This window comes from Gymnoscopelus braueri (assembly GCF_963280865.1).
Source record: "Gymnoscopelus braueri genome assembly, chromosome: 1".
Classification (NCBI taxonomy): Eukaryota; Metazoa; Chordata; class Actinopteri; order Myctophiformes; family Myctophidae; genus Gymnoscopelus; species Gymnoscopelus braueri.
Window position 1 is genome coordinate 31,775,393 of NC_137603.1, and position 22,292 is coordinate 31,797,684.

At 42.7% G+C, this 22,292-nt stretch overlaps 1 protein-coding gene across 1 annotated transcript in view; it reads left to right on the plus strand.

Moving 5' to 3' along the window:
- igdcc4 (immunoglobulin superfamily, DCC subclass, member 4) overlaps nucleotides 1-22,292 on the plus strand; it is a gene marked incomplete at its 3' end in the record, with an annotated part of 159,834 nt that overhangs the window by 100,616 nt on the left and 36,926 nt on the right. Inside the window, 5 exon segments of the mRNA XM_080432814.1 lie at nucleotides 12,385-12,522; nucleotides 15,280-15,432; nucleotides 18,275-18,508; nucleotides 19,170-19,346; nucleotides 21,171-21,335. Of these exon segments, the coding sequence (XP_080288940.1) occupies nucleotides 12,385-12,522; nucleotides 15,280-15,432; nucleotides 18,275-18,508; nucleotides 19,170-19,346; nucleotides 21,171-21,335 (867 nt within the window).

A 22,292-nucleotide genomic window follows, 5' to 3' on the forward strand; every position in this document is an offset into this window, starting at 1 on the left:
ACATAGACCGACCGACGAGCAACGCGGTTTATCGACCCTACTAAATACTATTCACTCTCACTTTTGTCCGGCGCAAAGTCACAGAACATAGCATGCATGCACTGCCCAGCTTGGTTAACAACACAGACAGACTACTAGAGAGACATGAGCATCAGCGTAACGTTACTGTTATTTATTATACTGACAACAAACTTGGAGAGGAGAGAGAGAACACACTTGATCACTCGCCATGGCTAACTGAACAGTTGCACCCCTAGATTTCACTCACACAGAGTCCTTCCGTGGAGCTGGCTGAGGGAGTGCTGTTTGCATCTCTGGTCTACATTGTGGTATTGCTACTTGTATTTAAGTAAAAAAACAACAAATAGAAGTACTTCTTCCACCTCTAGTTTCTACACTTTAGTGTCTGGAGTGACCAATACACTTTCAATGGCCGTGGTACAGTATAAATCCGCTGTGTCTCTTACAAAACACACGCACGCACGCACACACGCACGCACGCACTCACACCCACACACCCACACTGCTTTTGATCTATTGTTCTTTGTTACTCATCATTTTCCATTGTACTTAGATGCTTTGAAAGCATTGTTCATGAAACTTTCATGCCAAAGAAAAAGCATTTTTGATTAAAATTGAATAGGAGGGAATAGAGCAAGGGAAAGAGAGAGAGAGAGAGAGTGCGAGTCCCAGACAAACCGAGCAGGAGACAGTGACAGAGAGCAACCCAGAGAGAGGGAGAGAGAGAGAGGCCTCAGGGTTGTGTGGAGTGTGTTGCCTGGACACAAAGCCAGACGGGGCCAAAATGCCTTTACTCTGTGGACAAGCAAGAAAACACAGATGAAGGATTGTTTGTGTATCCCCTGGCTATCTAATCACGCGCGCGCGCACACACACACACACACACACACACACACACACACACACACACACACACACACACACACACACACACACACACACACACACACACACACACACACACACACACACACACACACACACACACACACACACACACACGTGCACAGCCATGCAGACACCCAGTCCATAACATAAAAGTCACCTATTTAATTGTGGTCTTTTCCCACAATCGCTTCAACCATAATTATGTTCCTGTTTTTCTAACTTGAGGCCCGCACACACACACACACACACACACACACACACACACACACACACACACACACACACACACACACACACACACACACACACACAGTACTGAAAGTTTCGATTCAGTTTTTGTTTTTCACAGAAAAGAAAGAAAGAAAGAAAAGTACTTGATAGATGTTTCAAATAGTCCTTTGAATGTTTGTTTTAAATAGTAAAGAAAAGAAGAAAAGTAGGGCCATATGTGATAGAGTGGACTTATAAAGAGACCTACTGCCAAGAGCAAAAGAAACCTCTCCAAGCCCTTTCATGAACCAACACATCAAACACAACGTCAGATCCAATGGCATCAATTAACTTCTCTCAGTCGATCGACAAGCTCACAGCGCGCCGCGGTGCCATGCGCTGTGAGCTTGTCGATCGGCTGTTTTCGCCCCTTTTTGGGGAAAACTAGGGCTTCAATTGGTTAAACAGATGTCAGATCCAATGCCATCAATTCACTTGTCTCTCAGTTCTATAGTGCTCTATGAATAGAATGCCTTCAATCCCCCCCCCCCCCCCCGTTCCACGCTAACTGACAGAATGATGCTGAAGGGGGCATCAGGTTCATGCTCACAGCACTGGGAAAATATGTTCACCTCAAAGTCCCTCTCCCTCCCTCCCTCTCTCTCTCTTCCCCTCCCTCCCTCCCTCCCTCTCTCTCCACGCCTTCATCCTTTACATTACCGCCCCCCCTTTTCCCTCACACATTTTTTTGCTTCAATCATTTCTCCTCCATTCCTCTCACACAGCTCTCATCCATCCGTCCGTCCGCCTGCCCCCCTCTCTCTCTCTCTCTCTCTCTCTCTCTCTCTCTCTCTCTCTCTCTCTCTCTCTCTCTCCACGCATCCTTTTGCATCAGCGGTTTCTCAGAGTTATTATTCATGTCAAGGACCCCCCAAATGTATATGTCTTTGACCGCGCAGATTTGAAAAGTTTTTAGTGCCAGGTATTGACCGCCATAATTGAAGTGTGAATTGTGTTTAAGATATAACTGTAAATCAGCGGCTTTTTACATTTATTTAGCCGAAGTACTGTATGCAATAGGGTTAAAGTGGTCAAACTGATTTTGACGCTGTATCAACACATTTAGCTGGGGACCCCTCTGGAACCCCCTCAAGGACCCCCTGGGGGTCCCCGGACCTCACTTTGAGAACCACTGCTTTACATTACGGCATCCCTTTTTTCTCCCCACATGCATTGGCTCCAATCGTTACTCCTCCTGGTTCTCCTCACGCTCGTCTCCGGTTCGCTCCCTTCGTTCTCGCCAGTCCCTCCCTCACGCGTCACACCCCACGTACCCAAACAACGCCGTACGGACCATAGATATAGAAACCTAGACACCTCAATGGCCTCTGCAGTTCATTGGAGCGACCTGTATCGCAATACCTTGTATTGCTTCCGCCCTCCCTCGGGAAGTTTCCGCGTTCGTCACAGAAGGGGACGTTCGGTAAGCCAATCGGAGGCCTACCGAACGTCTCCTTCTGTGACGCACGTGGAAACTTCCCGAGGGAGGGCGGAAGCCGGTGCGCGCCCGAGATACAGACGCCTCAGAGCCGGAGGAGGCGTCTACCTTTTATATGTCTACGGTACGGACGGACAGGTGGACGTACAGACTGACAGACACGCCTCGTGGCGTATAGTCCTCCTCTCCACTAAGGCAGACTGACCCACTTAAAGGCTCATGCATAACCGAGCGAGTACCGTATGTAATCTCAATGATTAATTTATAATGTGTTTACAGAATCCCGGGGCTGCATACTCCGGATCATTAGCATAATGTCTGCTGCCGCTGCCGCTGCTGAGCCTGTGTGCGTGTGTGCGTGTGTGCGTGTGTGCGTGTGTGTGTGTGTGTGTGTGTGTGTGTGTGTGTGTGTGTGGCGCGCGCCGAGCGCGCTGTGCCGCGGCATTAGCTCAGCTCCAACACCTTTAGATACGCCAGGGAAGGACTGACGCACATGCTGCTTGAAAATGAGTGCCTCCTCTTCTCACCCCTGTGATGGAAGAACAACGTATTGGCATCAGAAAATATTTAAAGTAAAAGTACTCATTATGAAGAATTCTCATTTCAGAAAAAGAGGAAGATTTTCTCTCTCTCTCTCTCTCTCTATATATATATATATATATATATATATATATATATATATATATATGTTTGGGTCTAGCCGCCATGCCTCTGCTGCTCTGTCTAGAAATACCTCGCTGTCATGGTGGAGAAACCTCATATGTCCAAAACTGTTATGTGCTAATTATTGTTTTAACCCATTAAGACCTATGAGGCCGATTCTAAAAACAGTTTTCTGAAAAACGTATGACGTATGTTGCTATATCAGTGGTGCTCAAACTTTTTCATATCAAGGACCCTCAAAACTATATGCATTTGGCCGTGGACCCCCATCTAAAAATATGTTGTTACAGGGACCTCCAGAAGCAAAGATTTGAGTTGAAAATGTTCGCTTTGTATATTCAAAGATTTGCACAAATGTTCAAGATGTTTCAAATATAGTAGATCTACAAGCTTGTATATCTGCTATTTTTGAATAGCCAAGGTATAAAATAAGTAACTACGGGCCCGGTGGCGCAGTCGGTAGCGCTGTCGCCTCATAGCTAGAAGGTCCTGGGGGCGTGTCCTCTCCTCCGCGTCATCAGTGCCCATACCCTAGGTGGGGTTGGCAAAAGGGCCTCTCTGTGTGGAGTTTGCATGGTCTCCCTGTGTCTCCTAGGGTAGGTACCCTCACAAAAAACATGCAGTAATCCTGGTCAATATACTGCATCCCCCTGGTCAGCCGGGGCGCCTGATGGAGGGGAAAGGAACTGGTTGGCATAACGTGTTCCTTCCACGCGGAAAAAAACATAAAACAAAACATGGAGATATGAGGTTTCTTTACGACAGCAAATGTTTTTTTTTATTATAATGTTTTTCTTTCTTTCTTCCATTCCTTTTTTTCCCCAGCTTGTCAAATACAATAATGTTGTTTGTTACAGTGTTCAAGAAATAGGCTAGAATAATCCAGACAATAAAGTTCTGAGACAGTGTAGCACTGCTGAGTCTTCTTGATAAGCAGGTGGATAAACCAGAGCCAGCCTGTCGTTAAATCCAATCCTGCTGCTCTACCGTCCTCCTGTGCCACCACTTCACCATGTCCCCTGTGGCCTGTCATTGTACAAAGGACAGAAAGACAAATAAGAAAATAACCGATCTACAAGCTCAGAACGTCTGAGCCTTGTTACACGTTGTGAGCTCGTAGATTGGCTTTTTTCTTTTCTTTCTTTTCTTACTATTTTGTCAAAGAATATAAGGGCTTCATTGGTTAAGAAAACATTTTGAGAGAGAGAGAGAGAGAGAGAGAGAGAGAGAGAGAGAGAGAGAGAGAGAGAGAGAGAGAGAGAGAGAGAGAGAGAGAGAGAGAGAGAGAGAGAGAGAGAGAGAGAGAGAGAGAGAGAGAGAGAGAGAGAGAGAGAGAGAGAGAGAGAGAGAAATGTAATATACAAAAACCGTGGAGTCTCTGTACTACTCTTCGGTAGTAGAGTCTCTGCCAGTCATCAAATTATTGGCTTAGGAATGCGACAAAAACAAAACAAAAAAATTAATTCAAGGCTTCATGGGGTGTGTAATAAAATAAGTAATTTTTTGGATGAACTATCCCTTTCAGTGAAGGGGCAAAATAGCCGATACCACATAGTGCCATTCATTAACATAATGAACACACCAGGCATTAGATATGCTGAAGAGTCTTGAATTCAAGGCTTCATGGGGTGTGTAATCGATAGAAAAAAAGTCATTTTGGGGATGAAATATACCTTTAACAAGACTCACCTAAAAAAATAAATGTTTGGTTGTAAGGACACCGGCATTTTAACTTTAATTCTCAAGCGATTGTTATAATTAAAAGTTCTATATAATCTCCAAAGTGTGCATGTTAATTCGGTGTATCAATCATGATTTTATTATCCCTCCATCAAACGCTTAAGTTAAGAGTAAAAAGGAAGTGTAGGGCGGCAGCGGGTGCACATTACGCACACATGCCTGATAGACAGCCAAAGCCCCCCTACTCACCCTGCATCAATCCATCCAATCCATTCCAACAACTGGCGCTGCTCTGTGGCGACGGGTGCCTGTTGCTCGTCAGGATTGTTTGTTATTGTTTGTTATCTGTGTCTTTGTACGTTCACTGGGGCATCTTCCCCAAAATAGACACCAGTCATACGGTCATTAAGTGCTTACAGTTGGGACAACCGAAGCTGCCAACAATCTGGCCATTGTGTTGTATATTGCTTATGCATTCTACCTGCTGTTGCCTTGAACGCTGACACTCAACACCGCTGAACACACCACCACGGGGGGCCACCTGGTCCTCCGTTACGGCCATGAACAGCTATGTCAGCTGAGGGAATACAGCGATCGTGGCAACTTTCCACTTAATGTACCGGAGGAATGCGTGAGGAGCGATCGGGGTGCGGCGGAGAGTTCGCAGCCGCGGCTCCAGGCCACCACTGCCGACAATACTCCTCGCAAACGTGCGTTCTCTCCCGCAGTGATACGACGATCTACAAACTGCGGTGAGGTACTTCTCTGAGTACAGGGAAAGCTGCTTGCTTTGTTTCACTGAAACGTGGCTTAAGGATATGATTGTCAATGATTCCATCCGTATTCCAGGGTTCAATGAGCCTATTAGACTTGACCGAGACCTTGAAGTAACGGAGAAAGAAACAGGCGGGGGGGTGTGTATATTTGTCAGTGAGCGGTGGTGCAAAGACTACACACTGAGAGACTCCTATTGTTCAGAAGACATCGAACTCCTTTCTATCTCACTTAGACCGTTTTACCTGCCAAGAGATTTTGGTCAGATATTTATCACTCTTGTCTATATTCATCCCCGTGCGAATATGAAGGCAGCCGCGGGGGTAATATATGAGACAATAGCCAAGCAGGAGAATATTTCTCCTGACTCGCCCAAGTTTATACTGGGAGATTTTAATGGATGTTCGCTGAAAGGGATTGTTGGCAACATTAAGCCTAAATTTGAAAAATATCTATATATATATATTTTGCATTTTTTCCCCTCTATCAGCCAATGATGCTGGGGTGTTTTCCTGCATTGAAACACAGTCCTCTTTCTGAAATCCGTATTTCCCTACTGTTTATGTTTGTCTCAGGCCGTAAATTAACGCACGCATGTGCGCATCCGTGCGCGTCCGTGTGAACTTTTTACTTTCGGTTTTAAAACGCTTTCAAACTTCGTTTTTGAGGCACATAATTTACTTTTCAGATAGCGTTTGGATAGAATTTAGTTGTTTAACTTCATATATGTGGTCAATTTGTCATGAAAGAGCCTATTTAAAAATAAAAATTCAGAGAACCGGCAGGGGCGGGCAGTTCCGCGAATTGTATCCGAATAAAGTAACCTATATTCGGCATGGCCCGTTTAGAAGTCCCCTTAACTCTATGGAAGTCCTCCCTGCGTCACCCCCTGGTGGTCGGGGAAACGAACTGCTGGAGTTTTTTTCTTTGTTTATCTCTGAATCGCCTACAATCCCTTTAAGCAGACGCTGCCCAATTTCTATCAGTATGTCACTTGCCCCACAAGACAGGAAAAAACTTTTCATTTATGCTTTGGAAACATGAAGGGCGCATATAAGAGCCACCAAAAAATGAAGCTTGGGAGTTCTGATCATAATGCTGTCCATCTGATCCCACATTACAAACAGAGACTCAAATCAAGCAAATCCGAAGTAAAAAACATTCTAAAGTGGAGTGAGGAGTCACTTGACTGTCTTAAGGGGTGTTTTGATTGTACTTTATGGGACATGTTTAATGACACATGTGCTGATCTTGATGAGCTTAACTCTGTTGTAACGCACTATATACAGTTTTGTACAGATAGCGTTATTCCATCCAATAGGATCAAAGTGTTTCCAAATGATAAACCATGGATGAATAAGGAAATGAAAGATGCGTTATATAGGAAGGAACGTGCTTTCGAACAAGGTGACCTAATTCAAGTGAAAGCTATCCAGAAAGATATAAAACGGATAACTACTGAATGTAAATACAACTACAAACTTAAGATTGAATGGCAAATGAGGGATACAAATGTAAGACAAGCACGGAAGGGGTTGTTTACAATGGTAGGAATAAAAGAAAAGAAAGAGGTCATCAACACTAGTGACGATCTGTCTTTTGCCAATGAATTAAATACCTTTTATGGCAGATTTGATACTTCAGATTTTTCTGTTGAACGTGATTTGTTAAAGGACCAATTTGGCAGTGGTCAATCACTTTTAATAACAGAGGAGGAGGTGTGTAGAACCCTCAAAGGAATTAACCCATGCAAAGCACCGGGTCCCGATGGGATAAGGGGTTATGTGCTTAACTCATTCAGTGCCACTGGCCAAAATTCATTGTAAAAAAGTGCCATTCAGTGCCACAGCCATGGCACTGAATGGCATTACAAATTCATTGTAAAAAAAAGTGCTTAGGAGCCGAGATACAGCCTTTTTCAGTAAGAAGTTAAACAAGAAGTGAATGGAGCAGAACATTTTCAAATCATATCTTGGGTTCTGAACATTAAAAAAAAAAAAACATCCAGTGGCACAGGGCTTATTACAACGGACGTTTTAGACGTCCAGTGGCACTGAATGAGTTTTAAGGAGTGTAGGGAACAGCTCAGCCCTGTACTGAGACACATGTTCCAGTTATCAGTAGATACGCAGTACATTCCAAAAGCGCGGAAAACTTCACTTATAGTTCCAGTGCCGAAAATGTCCAATCCCAAAGTCCTTAATGACTGTCGGCCAGTTGCCTTGACATCATTGATAATCAAAAGCTTGGAGCGCATTATTTTAAATGACCTCCTTAGTAATGTGCATCAACATGAAATGGACCCCTTGCAGTTTGCATATAGAAAGGGGAGGGGCACTGATGACGCTCTTCTTCTTATGCTTAATAAGATCTATTATCATCTAGATCAACCTAAAAAGACACGATATGCTCGGGTACTTTTTGTAGATTTTTCTTCTGCATTTAACACGATGAGACCTCATATTTTGATGAGGAAACTGTATGACCTGGGTGTTAACACCAATATCATCAGATGGGTGAAGTCCTTCCTGACTGATCGGGTACAACATGTCAGGGTGAATAAAGCAATATCTCTCCCTATTGCAACCAACACGGGGGCTCCGCAAGGGAGCGTGATCTCACCGGTATTGTTCACTCTGTACACAAACGACTGTAGGAGTGACTCAGATAACACCTGTATTGTTAAATTTGCCGACGACACAGCTATTGTTGGTCTGATTGAGAATGATGAGATAAGCTACCGAAGAACAGTGGATGAGTTTGCTGGTTGGTGCAAGAGTAACTTCCTTCAGTTGAATATTAAGAAAACTAAGGATATTTGATTTTAGGACTAGTGCTCATGATGCACACCAGCAAATAGTTATTGATGGGGATGGGGTGGTGACTGTTGAGGAATACAAGTATTTGGGTACGATTGATTCCAAGCTGACATGGAATTCCAACACTGATGCCATCTATAAGAAAGGTCAGCAGAGGCTGCATTTTATGCGCAGACTGAGACACGTATGACGTGGAAAAAAGTGTAATGGTACTCTTCCATCGATCCTTCGTGGAGAGTGCACTGACTTTCTGTTTTCTTTCCTGGTATGGCTCATTATCAAAGAACAAACTCCATAAAATCATCAATGTATCCAGCAAGATAGCTGGGGTATGACATGAGAGTATGGCAGCAATGTATGAGACCCGGGTGCTTAGGAAGGGGAGTGCTATTGCTAGGGATAGAACGCACCCGTTATACAGTCAATACCACCTTTTACCATCAGGACGACGGTACACAGTGCCAATGTTGCAAGCTAGGGCTTCAAGATCATTTGTCCCTACAAGTATAGGACTCCTGAACAAACAGGCCCCATCTCAGTTCTGTGCATAAAATGTAATGTGATGCCTCTTGAATCATGACTGGTGGCCTTTTCTAGTTTTCTCTCTGTAAGAGAGGAGCTGTGTAGCACTGTCAATATATTGTGTGATCTGTCTATGTATTTTGTATTTATGTTATGTGTTTGTGATTTTTTTGTAACCGGAGGACTGCTTGGCACAAAATGAATTTCCGCAAGGACAAATAAAGTATCTATCTATCTAGTATCTATCTATCTATCTGAAAGACTCATGTTCCACTCTAGGTGTCTTTTTCGTTCATTAATCCAATGAAATGGAATAGAATAAAGGTTTTTACAGCTGCTTTTCCTGTAGCTTAGAAGTTAAACAAATGAAGTGCGTTCTCTTTCCCTCTCTCTCCAAGCGCAGCCTTGCCGTTTACTTTCACTTTCACTCACACAAACATATCTGATCTGCAAGCATCCAACGCGTCACACAGCGACCGTTTTTTTGCTTGGAGATCAGATATTTTTGGGCAGTGAGCAAATTAGTAACATACCGATGTGTGTCCACGTTGTTGCGCTGAGATAGATAGAAAGGGTGAGATGCTTTAATAATAGGCAACTGAGAATGTGAATATTTGTTGGTTTGTCAAGAGATATCACAGATGATCAATATGTATACAAATATTTATAAAACCCACAGACATGCTTAACCCCTTTTGCTTTAAACATTTTCAAAAATAGCAGATCTACAAGCTCACAGCTAGTAGATTGGCTATTTTTGCTACTTTTGTGTGACACTGTATGACCAAGTAAGGATTTAATTCATGAAAAATACACATTTTAAATTAAATATGGAGATACCGTACAAGGTTTCTGTCCGACAACGACATACCGTATACTAATATAGTTTCGAAACTATATGAAGAAAAAAAATGATTTTCCACCTCTTCTTCTCTTCCTGCATGACTCAGTTTCTCACAGTCTTGTTTACACCAACTTTACAAATAAAGAGGTCAATCGAGTCACTGCTTATGTTTTGTAATTGTGTACCCATGGTCAAACAAACGTGTAGCACATCCTTTCACAGCCTTTCAGCATCTTCTCACTGTTTACATGCAGGAGAGGAAACAACTTTGTCCGTAGTTAACCCATACAATCCGGGGACGCATCTGTGTCATTTTAGATTTCTTTGGGCTATTCAAAAATAGCAGATATACAAGCTCATAGCGTGGCACCGAGTGCCGCGCTATGAGCTTGTTGATATTGCTTGCTGCAATTTTTTTTTAAAGCAAGCATTTTCCCTGGAACAAAATATTTTGAGATGGGGGTCCGTGGCCAAATACATATCATTTTGGGGGTCCTTGACATGAAACCACTGAACCACTGATATACTGTAGCAACAAAAAAAAATGTTAGAAGACATATCTGTAGAATCCCCAGAAGCAAAGATTTGAGTAAAAAGAATCGCTTTAAAAAACGTTTATATTCAAAGATTTGTACAAAATTGTTCACGATTTGTGAATAGCCCAAAGTGTAAAATAATGGTTATAGCTAAAAAATCTAAAATTACACAGTGTGTGCTCCTGGACTGAATGGGTTAACCCTGTGATGGAGAGAGATTGACCTATCTAAATAGTAACTACAAATGTACGCAGAAGGAGCATGAATGGCAATTCACTAGAAAATTACACCACTTCAGTCACCGCCAAAGTGTCCTTGAGCAAGACACTGAACTGAGTGTGTGTGTGTGTGTGTGTGTGTGTGTGTGTGTGTGTGTGTGTGTGTGTGTGTGTGTGTGTGTGTGTGTGTGTGTGTGTGTGTGTGTGTGTGTGTGTGTGTGTGTGTGTGTGTGTGTGTGTGTGTGTGTGTGTGTGTGTGTGTGTACGTGTGCGCGCGCGTGTGTGTGTAATGCACATTGTAAAGTGCTTTGGACAAAAGCAGTGGTGTAAAGTAACTGTACATTTACTCAAGTACTGTACTTAAGTACAATTTTGAGGTATACAGGAGTATTTCCAATTTTCAATACTTTTATTCTACTCCACTACATCTCAGAGGAAAATATTGTACTTTTTACTCCAGTACAATTATTTGAAAACTTTAGTTACTAGTTACTTTGTAGATTTTAACCACCTCAGCCCTATATACTTTGGCTATTTGAAATGTATTTCTACATTGTGGTATTGATACTTTTACTTAAGTAAAAAAAAAATGCAGTACTTCTTCCATCACTGGATAAAAGCGCTATTGCCATCTCTAATAGGGTTAAGTGGTTAAAGTGTACTGTTAGGTGTCAGTCGCCACGGCCACACGTCTATCATCTTCTAGCCACGTGCATGACAGGACTGACACACTCTCATTGATTGATCTCATTGTCTAGGTCAGGGGTCTTCTACATTTTTCAGGCCAAGGACCCCTTAGCTGAGAGAGAGAGATGAAGCAGGGACCCCCCCTCCCCCCCACTACATATTGGATTCATGTTAAATGTGGGTTTTCAGACATTTAACCACTTAAACCCTCAATACTTTGTAAACTTGACCGTTGGCTCGGTTGTTGGTCTGCTCTGTACAAACCTCTTCATCGCGTTGTGAGCTTCTATTTTTGGCTAATGTTCCCCCCAGAATATGGATGCGAGGGTTCATGCAAGTGGTTAATGTATAAAATAAATAAAGTCCCCATCACACAAAGATTTGGCGGCCCCCTGCAGTATATCTGAGGACCCCCCAGGGGTCCCGGACCCCCTGTTGAAGACCCCTGGTCTAGGTCTTGTTTTTTTAAACACTTTTTAAAACAATTCTCAAAAAGTAGTTGTAATGTAGCACTTTTTAACACAAATGTTCTATTCTGGGGGTCCCTGGCACAACATATTTTCAGATGGTGGTCCGCAGCAAATTGCATATCATTTTGGGGGTCCTTGACATGAAAAAGTTTGAGCACACTGCTGTATGATGTCCGGAATGTTCCAATGTAAATGTATTTGTGTCCTTTTTGACTTGGTAAAATGTAACTTGTTGGAGAGTATTGACCAATTATTTGTTTACCAACATTGAGACTGGATTAAGTTGGTTGGTGAGACAGTTGGTTAAGTGTCTTGCTCAAGGACCCTTCGACACATGGCTGGGGCCGGGATGCGAAACCGTGGACCTTCTGTTTTCGATGTCTTTTTCTTATTCTTCGACTATAATGAGATACAGTGTAATGACGTATAATGGCCCAACATAGAGAAGCCAGGTTGAAAGTGGTTCAATGAGCAACCTTTTTGGTCACCACAAGCCTGTTTAATATGTTGGCCACTGCCAACTTAACTGATCCAAGTGCTTTTTCCATCTGCAGGTTCTACCACACAAGCCCTGAACAAAGTAGTGATTGTGGCACCGCCTCAGAACGCCACTGTAGTCCTGGGCCGTCCGGCTGTGATGGAATGCATGGCACAAGGTCAACCCAAGCCTTTCGTGTCCTGGAGCAGGCAAGGTATGGCTGGCTAGCATACTACTCTTTCCCTCCTCCACCTCTTCTTCTCTCTTCCTCTCTGTCTGTCTGACTCTCTCTTTCTCACAGTCTTGTGCACACCAAATCGGCCTCGTGGTGGCGATTCGCGATAGATGAGAAGAAACACCTCCAGTGCCTGTAAATAAAGGCTATGGCAAAGTGTTGCGTGTGTGAGAATGTGATACGGCTGCAGCGATGCACTATGGGTGTAAAATAGTGGTTCCCAACTTTTTTTTTCCCTTGGAGCTGTCCCTTCTTCCACCACTGACTCTCATTCAAGACCAGTGGTGGAAAGTAAGTACATTTACTCAAGTACTGTACTTAAGTACAATTTTGAGGTATTTTTACTTCACTGGGGTACTTTTTTAATATAATTTTACTTCTACTCCACTACATCTCAAAGGCAAATATTGTACTTTTACTCCACTATAATTATTTGAAAACTTAAGGTACTAGTTACTTTGTAGATTTGGTTTGTCATGACAAAACCATTTCAGACCTATACTTTGGCAATTTGAATTTAGATGATCTACAAGCTCACAACAACACGTCGCTTTGTGAGATCGGCTATTTTCAAAGGATTGTTATACATTTGAAAACTTGAACAACAGTGAAATGGAACATTCTGCACGATGAGTACTTTTGTGCTTTTACTCAAGTAAAATTTTAATACCGAACTTGTACTTGTAACAAACTATTTCTACAATAGGGTATTGATACTTTTACTAGGGGGGCACGGTGGCGCAGACGGTAGCGCTGTCACCTCACAGCTAGAAGTTCATGGGTTCGATTCCCGCCGGGGACGCTGGGGGCGTGTAAAGGGCCGTGAAAGGGCCTTTCTGTGGGGAGTTTGCATGTTCTCCCCGTGTCCCCTAGGGTAGGTAGTACCCTCACAAAAAACATGCAGTAATCCTGGTCTACACCCTACTGGGGAAACTCCCCCCTGTCAGGTGATAAGCAGCGGACTGCTAACTCCTCATGCGTTGAAGGAAGCATGAGCTCAGTTCGGGGCTCTCCCACAGGCTGGCAGAGGGAGAGTAGCGCCCAGGATTACAGGCTTAGGCATTGGCACTTAGCGAAAAAATAGGGTTACAAAATTGTGGGATAAAAATTTAAATAACAAAAATACAATAGGGTATTGATACTTTTACTTAAGTAGAAAATGTGAGTACTTCTTCCATCACTGTTCAAACCTGATGCACCGCAGTGGATTCGAGCCCCTAGACTGCGGTGGACAGGTACTTTACCCCTGAACCACCTTTCCCATCAACAGTATAGTATTGAGCCGTTCCCTGTTCACAACAACAAAATCAAATTGGCAAGTTCTAAACCTTTTGCATATTTATACTGCAGCAAGCCTACAGATTCATTTGTCTTTGCCAATTCTAGACTAGTGAGAATATAAATTCAATCTAGGCCCACGTGGGCCAAACTTGCTTCCTCTTTTAATCAAATAGAAATGACAATTCAGTAGTGCGTAGAAGTAAACAAATTAAGCTAATGTTATGTCAGATGAAATGCGACCATTGCTAAATCTAATCCAGCATACATTAATTTCTCACTTGTTTCGGTTTGACGTTAACACAGAAAAGGTTACTACTACTTCAATCCTCACCTCGTGTGTGTGTGTGTGTGTGTGTGTGTGTGTGTGTGTGTGTGTGTGTGTGTGTGTGTGTGTGTGTGTGTGTGTGTGTGTGTGTGTGTGTGTGTGTGTGTGTGTGTGTGTGTGTGTGTGTGTGTGTGTGTGTGTGGTGTGTGTGTGTGGTGTGGCCCCCATGCAGGTGCAGTTGACTTGGCTTTGTCTCTGGGCACTGTCAAGCTACTGGAGACAGCAGGCACCACAAATTACCTAGCCCCTGTTTTTACACACACACACACACACACACACGCACACGCAAACACAAACAATGTGGTCGTAGTAGTGAGAATTGGCAGTTTCCTCCGTTGTTATTATAAGTCTTACAATGGAGGCACCGACTGCCAAAAACAATCCACTGAACTCCTATGCTGAAATGTTACAGATCCACCTGCTGGTCAGATGGTGTCACTACAGGCCCATGACACCTGCCGCTGCAGAGCTGCTTATGTCTCTTTGTTCTGTTTCTCAGGCCAGGGGTTCTCAAAGTGGGGTCTGGGGACCCCCAGGAGTCCTTGAGGGGGTTCCAGGGGGTCCCCAGCAAAATGAGGAACAGCTTAAACACTTAAGCCCTATTCAGCTATTCGAAAATATCCAATCTACAAGCTCACAATGCGTTGCACCGCAGCGCGTTGTGAGCTTTTGGATCGACTATTTAAATGTTGACAGATCTACACAAATCTTGAGAAATCTATTATGGGTGTCACTGACACAAAGTATTCTCAAATGGTCGACTGCAGCCAAATACATATGGGGTCTTTAACATGAAAAGGTTGTAGAACCACAGTAATCTCTGATTGTATGGGGGCTGCTCACTATTCTCATATCTAAGACGGTGGTGTTCAAAGTGAGGCCCAGGGACCCCCAGGAGTCCATGAGGGGTTTCCAGGGAGTCCCCATCAAAATCAGTTTAACCACTTTAACCCTATATACATCGGCAATTTGAAAATAGCTGATATTCAACTCACAACGCATCATGATGCCACGCGTTGTAAGCTTGTAATTTAGATTGGTTAGAATGTATTTATTTTTTAATCTTGAAATAAAGTGATCTAACACAGCTTCTCCTTTGTGATGTGTTCCATCTTTTGCTCTGTGATCAGACGGGAAGCCCATCTCCACTGATGTGGTGGTCCTGGAGACCAACCTGGTGATCCGGGACACGAGGCGTCACCACGCCGGCGTCTACGTGTGCCGCGCCAACAAACCCAAGACCAGAGAGTTTGTCATCGCTGCTGCGGAGCTGCGCGTCCCTGGTAAGATGTGCACTCAAACAACAGTAGTGATGAATTACAACGTCCTTTTCGTCGCTGTCGGGCAGAAACCTCTTATCTTCATTCTCTGACTTTTTGTGTTTTTCCGTAAATTGTTTATACTACAGGGTCACACAAAAGCATCAAAAGTAGCAGATCTACAAGCTCGAAACACGTCTCGAAACACGGCTGGAAACGCGGCGCGAAGCACCGCGCTTTGAGCTTGTAGATCTGATTCTTTTGAATTTGAATCCTGAAAAGTAACAGTTCTGTAGGAGGTTTCCACCCGACAGAGACGGTTTGTAATCAGTTTCATGCACATCCCCCAACGATGTTGTTGAACCAAACTAGAACACAGGGAAACAATTTGAAAAGGAAGGCTCACAGCTCACAGCTTTTTCGCTCCGCACAAAAAATTTATTGACAACGTTTTGATCCCTTCGGATCTTATTCGGAAGGTATCAAAACGTTGTTAGTGAAATGTTGTACGGAGAGAAAAAGTGAGCCTTCTTTATTAAATTACAAACTCAAAAGTCCAGGCATGACAGTGAGTTGAACATAGTGTGTTATTTAGCAAAGAAATTGCATCTTCTGAGTTTTTCATAAAGTAGTACTAAAAATAAAAACAACAAACAACAAAAAAATAAAGGATTATAATCAGATGGAGCTGTAGTAAAAACCCTCTGTGTCTTGATCTATACAGTGCATTTGTGTTTGTGAAAAAAGCTACCATCAGGCTCATCAGTCTGTTTATGCTTTCATGACTACTGGGAGTACAGTACACCTCGTTGTAGTTACTGTATAATGAGACATAAGGTAGCGTGTACATTCCGTGCATAATTATAATCTCTTACTGAAATTGTAATCATCTAGTAGTCCCTATCAAAGCCTTGATGAAGCTTATTGAAGGTAGTGTGAGTGATAGTTTGTTTTAAAAGTTGTTGTTGTTTAGTTTTTTTTTTGTTAAAAAGTTAAAGTCATTGCTATAGAGTGTTTATTCGGTGACAAGGGTCTTCTCATCTCTCTAGCTCTTTAATATACAGAAAATACATTTTCAGGTAGGTTGCCAATTTCAGCCAATCAGCAGACAGCACCCCTGTATCTGCTTAAACTGTAAAGCGGTCCTATTTGTCTGCTCGCTTCTTTGTGTCCTCACTTCCTGTGTGAGTTCTCTCTCCTGATTGGATAAAATTGGAAAATCTTAACCCCACCTGAAAATATATGTTCTGTTTACTAGAGTGCTTGAGAGATGAGAATATAGAGCTATTTAACACTTAAAATAAATATCTGCACATTTAATGCCTCCAACGGAGTCTAGTGGCTCCAATCCACCGTGGTCCACCCAACTATCTATATGGGGAGGTCCGCTAGCGTCTCCTATGGCAGCGGTTCTCAATGTCTGGTCCAGGGACCACCAGCGGTCCAAACGGACCCTTACACCAGTAGTTCTCAAACAGTTTTGTGCCAAGGACCCCCACATTGATATGTATTTGGCCGTGGACCCTCATCTGAAAATGTTTTTCGATAAACATTTTCGATATTTTTCAAAAAATATTCAAAATAGCAGATGTACAAGCTTGCAGCTCGGCACGAAGTGACGCGCTGTGAGCTTGTAGATCTGCTGTTTTTTTTAGTAGCCAACGTATAAATGGATAAAGTGGTTAAAATATTGTGATACTTTTGCTGGGGACCCCTGGGCGATGCGATGCGTTGTGAGCTTGTAGCTTGCTTGTAGATGAGTGGAGTGAGAGGAGTAGGACGGAGGCACTACATCCTCCCGGTGGGGGCTCCTCACTGGCAGGTGATCAGTACGGACCGTACAGCAGCAGTGGAAACACAGACATGTGTGTGAGGGAGGGTTAATTGGCATAACGACCCAATTGGGATAGAAATAATTGGCTACCTTTCAAATTTCTGTTTAGCTGCCGAACGTTTGGATTTAGTTTTTGTGGAAATTAGTTTGTAATTAATTTTTCAGCTGATTAAGTCTTTAACCCATTAATACCTGGAACGCATCTGTGTCACTTTAGATGTCTTTGGCTATTCAAAAATAGCAGATATACAAGCTCATAGCGCGGCACCGAGTGCCGCGCTATGAGCTTGTAGATCTGCTATTTTTGAAAAAACGTGAAAAAAAAATGTTTAGATTTTTTTCCAAAAACTGTTAGGATTTAGATTTTTTTAAAGAATCGCCTCAGGTCTTAAAGGGTTAATGTCACGCGGTGCTCCTGGTACACCTAATGACCTTCTGAAAGAAGTTTTTAAGTGGACAGAAAAGTGAGAGAGAACATAGCCTGGTACAGTGTCTAGGGGTTTTAGGGTAATAAGCCACTATCAAAGGCATCTCGGCAAGAACCTTTAATGAAACGTCTACTTAATAAAGACCTTTGAACTTGTTCTGGTGATAAATGGCAAATTCAGGCCCGGCAATGAGTTGTACATGGTGAAAGAAGTACTGCGATTATTATTTAGTCTGTGGTTGGAAAATGATATGTATTTGGCTGCGGACCACCATATCAAAAATATTTTGTGTCAAGGACCGGCAGAAGCAAAGATTTGAGTAAAAAATGGTCGCTTTAAAAATGAATATATATTCAAAGATTTGCCCAAAGTTTTACTATTTTTGAATAACCAAAGTATAAAATATGGATAAAATTGTTAAAATGATTGTGATGCTATATTAACTGATTTTGCTGGGGACCCCCTGGTACCCACCCCCCACCCCAAGGACCCCTTAAGTAACAGTAGAAATACCACAACATAAAGTATACAACAATTCTCTGTTACCAGTAAAACTCTATATAAAAGGAGCTCTCTCCTTTGTCCCTTCACCCCGCCCCCGTAGCCCCTCCAGTGATCCTGCAGCCCCCGGAGACGGTGTCCCTCTCCCGGGGGAACACGGCCAGGTTTGTGTGCAACAGCTCCGGGGAGCCTCCCCCGGCCCTGCGCTGGCTGAAGAACGGCCAGCCCGTCAGGTCCTTCAGGCGGGTGAAGATGCAGAGCCCCGGGGTGCTGCTCATCAACCAGCTGGCCCTGGAGGACGCAGGCTACTACCAGTGCATAGCGGACAACAGCCTGGGTAACGCACGCACGCACGCACGCACGCACGCACGCACGCACGCACGCACGCACGCACGCACGCACGCACGCACGCACGCACGCACGCACGCACGCACGCACGCACGCACGCACGCACGCACGCACGCACGCACATACATGCATACAGTGTACACACACACACACACACACACACACACACACACACACACACACACACACACACACACACACACACACACACACACACACACAGGCCTGTCACAGCTATTACATCATTGCCTGGATTATTTGAGCTAAAATCACTTTTAGCATAATCATCAGAATTGTCTCAATCGTTTCCAATGTTCAAAAAAGCATTTTAAAAAATAGCGGAAATAGTAGATGTACAAGCTCACAGCGTGTCGCATCATGACACATTGTGAGGTTGTACATTAGCAATTTCCGCTATTTTCATTTATTTTCTTTGAATGAATTAAAATATGGCCTATTTTGGCCGTAGTACATTCATTATCATTGTCAGTCATTTCTTTGTATATTTAAGTTATTTATCATATCTGCACAGTGCAAATTTTAGTTTACAAAGTTTATAAAAGGCAAACAGAAATTTACGCTTAACCACATTTTTTTTGTACGAGGATTAATCATCCAGTAAACTGTGATTGATGGTGACAACCCTATAGGTACGGCCTGTGCCACGGCCAAGCTGACGGTCATCGTGAGGGAGGGTCTGCCCAGCCCACCTCTCCACCTCTCTGCCACTCCTCACTCCAGTACCACCGCCATGCTCATCTGGAACAAGCCTGAGTACAACGCAGACCAGATCATAGGCTACTCTGTGCACTACCAGCGCGCTGCAGGTCTGTGTGTGTGTGTGTGTGTGTGTGTGTGTGTGTGTGTGTGTGTGTGTGTGTGTGTGTGTGTGTGGAAAAAGTACTCAAATTTTGTACTTAAGTAAAAGTATCAATACCGCAATGTAGAAATACTCTGTTACAAGTTAAAGTCCATAATTAAACATTTCCTTGAGTAAAAGTTCAAAAGTATTGGCATCAAAATGTACTTAAAGTACCAAAAGTAGAAAGTACTCATTATGCAGAAGGTCCAATTTCACAAGTTTTCAAATGTATAAAATGTCTAAAAATCTTTTGAAAATAGCAGATCTACAAGCTCACAATGCGTCGCATTGTGAGTTTGTAGATCGGCTATTTACAAATGGACGAAATGTATAGGGCTGAAGTGGTTAAAGGGATTCTAGGTAACTTGAAGCCTAAATTTTTAAAATATTTATATATATATATATATTTTGCATTTTTTCCCCTCTATCAGCCACTATATAATGATGCTGGGGAGTTTTCCTGCATTGAAACACAGTCCTCTTTCTGAAATCCGTATTTTCCCTACTATTTATGTTTTGACATCCGGGTATCCGGGACGTAAATGAAGTGAAGTGCATGTGCGTGTGTGCGCGTCCGTGCGCGTCCGTGTGCACACCTAACCCTAACCCAGCGAAGGTTGCTAACCCAGCGAAGGTTGGCCAATCAGGTGGCGAGTTCGAGTGAAACCGAATGGAATGGCCAAAATGCAGAGAACCGGCAGGGGCGGGCAGTGACACGTATGTATCCGAATAAAGCAACCTATTTTCGGCATAGCCCCTTCAAAAGTCCCCTTGCGTCATATTGGCTGGTGGTGGGGAAAATGAGCTGCTGATTGGCTGAAGGGGAACGAACTGCTGATTGGCTGAAGGGGTTGTCAGTCAACGGTACTAACTATTTGACAACAGTTTTTTTCTTTTTTTGATCTCTGAAGTTGCCTAGAACCCCTTTAATGTATGTTTTGTAATAATAATCCAAATCTACTAAGTAACTAGTAACGGAAGTTTTTAAATAATTGTAGTGGAGTAAAAGTATAATATTTGCACCTGAAAGTGGAGTCCCTAGAAGTAAAAGTACTGAAAATTGGAAATACTCAAGTGAAGTAAAAATGCCTCAAAATTGTACTTAAGTACAGTACTTGAGTAAATGTACTGAGTTACTTTACACCACTGGTGTATGCCTGTGTGTGCCTGTGTGTGCTTGTGTGTGCATTTTTGCACAGGAGCATTAATGCGGGCATGACATATGAATAACTGCAGTGTAGATTGGAGTCCGAGAGATCAACATTTTATCAAATGGGGGTCCATGTGCCTAATGCATATCAAAACTGGGGGTCCTTGACATTAAAATGGTTAAGAATCACTACTACAGTATAGCCGTAAAAAAAAAAAAATCTGCTGTGTCCCTGGCATATCTTTTCAAATGGGGGTCCGCAGGCTATAATATGCGGACTAATATTATTTGTACGAGCTCTTGTTTTATTTGATCTTGTTTACTTGATACACTTTCTTGTTTTAGCTCTTGCTCATTGTCTCATCTGTTTAAGAAAGTAGGTAGCTGATACAGTATATTGCACTTTTGCCTTAGCGCTAGGTATGCTCTTAGTTGCTTGTTTTAGAAGAGAATGCACTTACAGTAAGACTTCTGGTGATTAGTAGTTCTCTTCCCTACCTATGTTGAATGCACTTATTGTAAGTCGCTTTGGATAAAAGCGTCTGCTAAATGACTGTAATGTAATGTAATATGTGTCAATTGGTCCATGACATGGAAAGAAACAGTGGTTTAATGCATGCCTTTTCATTGTGGTGTCAGGCTCAGACAACATGGAGTACCAGTTTGCGATGAGCAACGACACCACAGAGTACCACGTGAAGGACCTGCTCCCCCACACCGCCTACACCTTCTTCGTGGTGGCCTACTCGCCCATGGGTGCCAGTCGGCCCTCCATGCCTGTGACCGTGGAGATGCTGGAGGACGGTGAGTTGAAGCTATAACTTAACCCTTTAAGACCGGGATCGCATCTGTGTCATTTTTAGGATTTCTTTGGCTATTCAAAAATAGCAGATATACAAGCTCATAGCGTGGCACCGAGTGCTATTAGCTTGTATATCTGCGAAAAAAATTGATATATTTGATATATTGATATATATTGATATATATTGATATATATTGATATATTTGATATATTTGATATATTTGATATATTTGATAAATTGATATATTTCATATTATTGTGAAAATGTGTGCAAATCTTTGAATATATATATTTTGAAGCGAACATTTGTAAAATATTTGTTTTCCTGGGACAACAGAGAAGCAAAGATTTGAGTTACAAATGTTTGCATTAAAAATATATATATTCAAAGATTTGCACACATTTTCACGATAAAAATGGAAAGTGGAAAGAAGAGAGACTCGTCGTTTGTTTACATCCGGGTTGAAACAAAAATTCTGTGGATCGTCAAAAAGACTCAAAATATGGTAAAAACGCTGGCAGTGGCGGATGCGTTAATTGATTAATACCTGGCAATGAATGTGTTAAGCTAAGCTAAGCTAAGCACAGATAACAAAGTCGATTATACTCTTAAGCACCTCACCCATTTTCTAAATTATCCTCGCATAATTGGTCGTCATTAATGCTCATTAGAAGATGGCGCCATTTCCGTCTAATCACTCCGCTTCTCATTAGTGGGCTATATGGAGAGTTTAGAAACCTGCCTACCAATGACATCATCGATGGGGATTCCAAGCTAATAGAAACTACAGCCTTTCTCCTCCTGGAAAGTTAGCATGCTGAAATAGAAGCCATTGTTCTTGAATTCAAAATAATAATTTGAACCTGAAATATGTCAGAGACTCCTCAGTCTTGATTCTTTTTCTCAAGCCTGATAGCTCTGTGGGGAGGATAGCTCTGTAGGCATATTTCTTAAGGCT